Raw genomic sequence first — 6532 nt, 5'->3', positions numbered from 1 at the left:
CTGGCCCCGTTCACGTTGTAGTTATATCCATCGTCCTGCCAAAAAATAAATGCTAATCAACGCTGACAACATGAGTGAAAAATGGGGCCTATCCATAGCCAACGAGACCTGGTGGATGTGAACATCTCACAGGTGCGTGGAGGGAAAACTTTCCACACCCGAACATGAGCGCTAGCAGCCTGCTGCCGCAATGTCAGGTGGTGAGGCCGGTTGTTGGGTGGTGGAGCAGGAGCACGGGCAGCATGCAAGCTGCGAACGAGCGATCTGCCCTCTTTTCTCGTCGACTATCGGTGCGCGCTCGCGCCTTCAGACGATGGCTTTGATGAGTCGGTAGTATCAGTTGGGACGCAGGGCTGGTCTGGTCGGTTGTTGCCTGTCCGTGCGTCCTTGCTCCTTTCCCTTCAGTCTTCTATGTAGCATGAAGCTTTCACACTGTTCGTATGGCATGGTCATCCACGTCACAAATCGGAATGGAAGCGGGCCGAATTTTTCTCGATAAACAAAATATATTAATATTGAGAGATACCAATTTTACACCGTCTCTGCAATAAAGTTTCCACTCTTAAAACAATATCTTCAACAAGACCACTGTCAACCACAACCAATTAAAGCCAGATCTTGGGTTTTCGACCTGAAAGCTGAGACTCATGTGTTGTCGCCCCCACTTGTATACTGCTGCTGCGAAATTTAGAACACCAAGCAAGTCCCTCAACGTCATAGATACTCGAACCTCCATTGCTAGTACTCCAATCCGGCATTCATGATATTCTCCACTCTGATTTCACCATGGGGCAGAATGTCATCTGATGGCAACACAGAACAGAGCTCCGCACCACTTCCTCCAGAATCAAACGGTTGGAATAAAAGCATGGGTGCACACGACCGAGTACCAGCCGATCCAAAGAAACTCCAGACATAAGGTGCACTGTTACATTCGCTGGTGGAGCCTTTCGAAACTCACCACTCCGGCCAGATGAATTAGGACCGACCTGAGGATGGTCACCATCTTCGCAGAAGAGGAAACCTAGGACTGCCATCTTTATTCTTCTATGCGGACGAGCAAGTCCCCACGCCGATATCCACCGCCCAACGACGATGAAGGAGGCTCGGTGGACAAGCAGCAGCTGAGGCCCGCGCGATCCAAATCTAGTCCGTGTGGCCCAGAAACGAGCCTAGCATCCCATATCGAGCTCGCCTGACGAACGTCGGCGTAGCCGTGCCGCCACTCGGTCATGGCCGCCGCTACCCACACCATCATTGCCCCCGCAAGGTCGTGGTCATCGTTCCTGAGGGCACCATCCCAGCTTCCATATGATGCGGACAGAGCAACCCGTCGCGCGCAAGAGGCGTAGCCGACACGGACTCCTCTAGGCCCCAAGGGCCGAGATCGCGTCGCGCCGCCGCCTAGCTCCGGACGCCGCCACTGCACACCACCGCCACGATGGGGAGGTCTAGATTGTCGAAAACATATACAAAACGAAGCAATGTGGACATGAATAGAAAGCAGAGGACTGGTGGGTGGCACGTCGATACTGCTTGGTGTCATTAACCTAGACTACATGCATGCGCTTCCGTATTTGCATGTTTTCAAAAGATATTATTTTGTAATGGATTTTTTTAGCCGGGGCCTGTAGCTCTTTAAAAAAATGGAAACGGCATTTTGAAGTTTTTTCTCCTTTTTTGAAAAATGTACCAAAATGTAAAATTTGAACTCAAGATACTTATATTTGAAGCTTCCCAAAAATGACAAAATGTGACAGATTGTAAGGTTTTGAAATTTAACACTATTCTTTACTATATGTTACATTTTTTTCATTTTTGTATAATCCCAATTATAAGGTAGTTCAAGTTGAAATTTTGTATGTTGATAGATTAAAACATTGTATACATCCAGATTTTTTAAGAATTTTTTTAAAACTTTAAATGCCGTTTTCAATTATTTCAAAAAATGTAGCTGATGCTACATTTGTGATTTGCGTTCTAAGGAACGGAGAGAGGGTATATATTTGCATATGCTACTCCAATTATAAGGTAGTTCGAGTTGAAGTTTTGTATGTTGATAGATTAAAACATTGTATACATCCAGATTTTTTTAAAAAAATTTAAATGCCGTTTTCAATTATTTCAAAAAATGTAGCTGATGCTACATTTGTGATTTGCGTTCTAAGGAACGGAGAGAGGGTATATATTTGCATATGTTACTCCCTCCGATTCATATTAATTGATGCTAATATAGATGTCGCATCAAGTAATATGGATCGGAGAGAGTAATAAAAGGGACTTCCAGAATTCTTCACCAACACGAGACAAGTCATGTCCAACCTAAACAAAACATAGGTATCCAGCATGCAAGTAATGAACAACTAAAAGATGGCTTCGTTTCAAAAGATGAACAACTAAAAGAGTATAAGATTAGATTAGTAACCAATATACTGTTACAAGCATTTGCTGTGCGCCTGCACTTATCGTACCGACATGATAAAAATAGACGTCGGCTCAAGTGCTTGACAAAAACGCTCGGCGAGGAAACCAAATCTGAAGTACTGAAGTAATTGTACTACTGATATTAAAACAACAGTAGGCCAAATCGCTGATTAAATTGGCTGTGAGAGACTAGCGTTTCCCTAACTTGGCTCTGATAAACTTTGTGTCGTCCTCATCCACAGTCAACTCGACAACATCATTTAACTTGCAAAGTAGTTCCTCCAGACCATCGACTCCAAAGCTCTGGTAGTCGAGAGACTTCTTGTACCGTTGCTCGTACATGTCCTCAAACTGACACAGTGGAATAGGGTAGTGCAAGTAGCAAACAAGAAGAGCCTCAATCTCCTTGCTGCAATTGTCCAGATGGCTATCAAACACATATGCTCCAATGGCATCAGGGCTAATGTTCTGTTCATCCTCTGAGAAATCATCTGACGAACTGCTCACCTGCCGACATGTTCCGGTAGTACCTACCTCAAGAGTAGCATTGCCTCTCTTATCATTTTTCAGAATCATTGGCGTACTCGAGAATTTCTTCAGGTTCCTATCACCAGAATTGCGGAGGCAAATCATCTTTCTCTGACCCTTCCCTATGACAACAAAAGACTCGGATAGCTTTTCGAAAATATGCACAAGTTTAACAGCTCCATATTCTGCTACATACAGGTGCCTTCCGAAGAGCTTCAAGTACTCTGAAGGAACACGGAAAAGTGGAACAGATCCACCAGATAACTCAAATAACCTTATAAGTTGACCCTTCAAGCCCTGAAGATCACCAGGACGAACCCACCATGACTGTTCACCTGTAAAACCTTGGTCTACCACTGGGACTTCATTCAAACCACATGATACATTATGTGACCTCAATGATGTGCTAGTGCCACAATTCCCATCTCCGACAGTATAGAAAGCTTTGCATGATTCGCCAGTCACCTGTGAAGAGTTATAGCAATATGTCTGGTTGCTTGTTCTGCCACCGTACTCGCTCCTCGAAGTTCCCATATAAACAATAGCCTCCTCTTCAGTCTGTATTTCAGGAAATTTCCCCACCGTTACACTATTGAGACAGAATGAAGGATCAGGAGCACGATGTCCTAAGGATCTGGGGGGCACACTGCCTGCACCACGGGCAAGACTAGGCCAGTCCCACACAAAACTCCCAGCACTGCTCAAAGCTGATGCGACAGTAACTGAAGATGGAATGGCAAGGACAATAGTGTATCCACGCTGACCAAGTATATGGAGTGCAGGAGCGAAGTCTACGTCACCAGATATAAGCATAATTGACGACGGTGGCCGATTGTCCAAAGCAAAGAGAAACATGTCTACCAGTATGGCCTTATCAGCTGCATCTTTCCGTCCATTTGGAACATCAACAAGTTTGACTCCAGTTCTCTGACAACCCTCTCTGAGTCTTCTAGGGAAAGCATTGAAGTCTCCATAAGCAGATAGCATCGTAACTGCACCCTTAACAAAAGGATGCATCCGTATTGCTGTCCTTATATACCCAGCCACATCATCTGGCCGTACATCACTTGGAACAGGGCAGTTCTCAATGTCCCAAAAGATAGCCACTGGACCAAGGACTGCATTTGCCTGGCTATTTGCTTGGGAATGATCCACATTTGATGCAGCATTTATGATCCGAAGATCTGATTCTGATACCGCAGCTTTCGGTGAGGGTGAGGTCATACGGCTAGCTATTGCTTTATCTTCGAAAGACATTATGATTCCTGCATAATAAAATTGCGAAGATAAAGATTAAAATAAAATCCACGTTTATGTGTTCAACAATCATGATAGCATTTAAGTGAGCAACAACAATTGTGCAAGTTTGTAGTTCCATTAACTCACAATGCTAAAGAAGCACGAACATAATCACAGTTTCCATATAACAATCATGTATTGTGGTAATATATAATTTAACCAATGACATATCAGAGCAGATATAATGGTGATCACCCTAGAACTTCTGTAAAACAATGGAAGCAACCGGTTTACACATCTACTAAACAAAATACCACCAACCATGTCAACTGAAGTTAGACTTTTCTTTTCTTTGCAAGACCTCAGGGAGCAAAATTTGGACATATAAAAGGGATAATAGGAAGAGACTGATTTGGTGAGTGCACCCAAATGGAGACCGACTGACTTAGCAGCATCTGCATTTATAGCAAATTTCCAAACACCGACTTTTTGCAATCCCACCACGCGCAGCAGGTGATGCCATCACCAGATACAGTGGGTTTCCCTTTTTGTGTCTTGAGAAAAGTGGATTAAACCACTCTGACTCGGTGTGAGAACCCTTTGACCCTTTTTCATGCATGTACATACTACCATACTGGTTGAAAGTCTTCCTTAAAATTGGCGTCACTTCTAACGCATAATTTTGCACATAGCAATTTTATGTAGCCAATTCCACTACCCTCATACCAAAAAAAATTGTATATAGCAATTCCGACTAACCAATCGTGTGCATAGCAATTTTACATGCAAATAGACACAGCAATTTCACATAGGAAGACAAATAGCAATTTCACATAGCAGTCTAACAGTGGAAGCAGTAGCACAGGCCCCGTTGGGTTTCTGCGAAACCTCACCTTGAGCTGGTGATGCGGGTACACGAGCGGGAGGTTGAGGTCGGAGGCCGGAGCTGCTGCAGGAGGAGGAGGAGGAGGTTTTGGCAGAGGCGGGCGGAGCTGCTGCTGGAAGAGGAGGTCGGGGACGCGGCGGACGGAGTAGGCTGCTGGAGGAAGACGGGGACTGGATCCGGCCGATCTCGGGGGTGGGTACTCGCGACGAAGAAGACAGCGGCCTCGGGGGCGGCGCGAGGAGGAGCAGTGCGGCGGCGGGGTGGCGTCGGTGGCGGCAGGGTTGGCGCCGGAAGTGCGGCGGTGGGGATGGAGATCGTGGCTGCGATAGGGTTCGTCTCGTCGGGTGAGGAAGGGCCCGTGTGAGTTCGATTTGCTATTTTTTTTTTTTCAGAATCGTTCGATTCTTTCTCTCGGGTATTGACCTGTGCATCACGTCACGTGCATGCGCATAGCCGCAGAGGAACAAAATGAAACAGACAAGTCTCACTTGGCGTCTATACCTGGCCACGGGCAGCCCGGCCGAAGCCCGGCCCGAAGCCTGAAAACGTTGGCCCGACACCTGGGCTGGGCCGGTCTGGGTAGCCCAAAAACGATGTTTAACAAAGCGGTCTGGCCTGTGGCCTGACGACCCGACGCGACCCGGCGACCCGATGGATTTTTCGGGCTTTTGACTGGGTTGGGTCGAGCTTGGCCTTGATTTTCCATCGTCACCCTTTTCTTGGCCTAGCCCGAGACATGGCTAGGTATACTTGGCGGTGGCATGATCGTAAATGAAAATTTTCAGTTTCGGAAATTTGCTCAATGTATTTTTAGGAAGAAAGTCCATTTTCATCGTTAAATTCTAGTGAAAGTTTACTTTGGGTACTAGAACTTTCGTTTGGCTTAAGATAAACCTTTAACTTTGAGAATCATTCGCTTCGAGTTCTTATCTTGGTTGAGCCACGGGTGGCAAAAACTCAAGGAAATAGTGCAAGGGTAGAGAGGCAGGACAACGCTGATGGATGAAGCAAGCGGTTTTTCGTGGCGCAACGCTTCAAGTGAATTGAGGGAGGAAGAAACCAAGCGAGTGACTGGTTGTGGGACACAGGGGTTTGAATTTTTTGCATTAAGATGTTGGGTTCCACATCACAACTAGCTTATGTTTGGTCTGGTTTAAAACCAATTCGGTTGGTTGACTGTTTCTTCTTTCCATGTGTGTGATTTCATCAACTCAACCGAAAAAGGATGAAAAGTGGATTATTCTTAGAGTTCAAGATCCGTTTTAAACAAAAAAACATTTTTTGGGACGAAAAGTAACCTTTTGTCATTGCGTGTTCGAGGTACTCCAGTGAGGGGAGCCTCACGAGAGGAAGAGCAAGGGGGTCATAGGGCGAGGAGTCACTAGGACGGGAACACACGAACTACCCAGCTTCGGAAACCTCACGACGGTAGCGAGGCCATACTGTTGCTTGTCT

At 45.8% G+C, this 6532-nt stretch overlaps 1 protein-coding gene across 1 annotated transcript; it reads right to left on the bottom strand.

Moving 5' to 3' along the window:
- Positions 1–2386: 2386 nt before the first annotated feature.
- Positions 2387–5394, bottom strand: LOC124666749. Its single transcript, XM_047204079.1, has 2 exons — positions 5085–5394; positions 2387–4217 (listed from the first exon to the last, which is right to left on the bottom strand). Exon 2 carries the CDS (start codon positions 4207–4209, stop codon positions 2614–2616), a length of 1596 nt encoding a protein of 531 aa, XP_047060035.1. The 5' UTR covers positions 4210–4217; positions 5085–5394; the 3' UTR covers positions 2387–2613.
- Between the last annotated feature and the right edge of the window lie 1138 nt (positions 5395–6532).

The sequence above is a fragment of the Lolium rigidum genome, chromosome 6 (genome assembly GCF_022539505.1).
Source record: "Lolium rigidum isolate FL_2022 chromosome 6, APGP_CSIRO_Lrig_0.1, whole genome shotgun sequence".
Taxonomy (NCBI): Eukaryota; Viridiplantae; Streptophyta; class Magnoliopsida; order Poales; family Poaceae; genus Lolium; species Lolium rigidum.
Note: the sequence above shows the minus strand (reverse complement) of the source record. Positions and strands in the feature narration are given on the sequence as shown.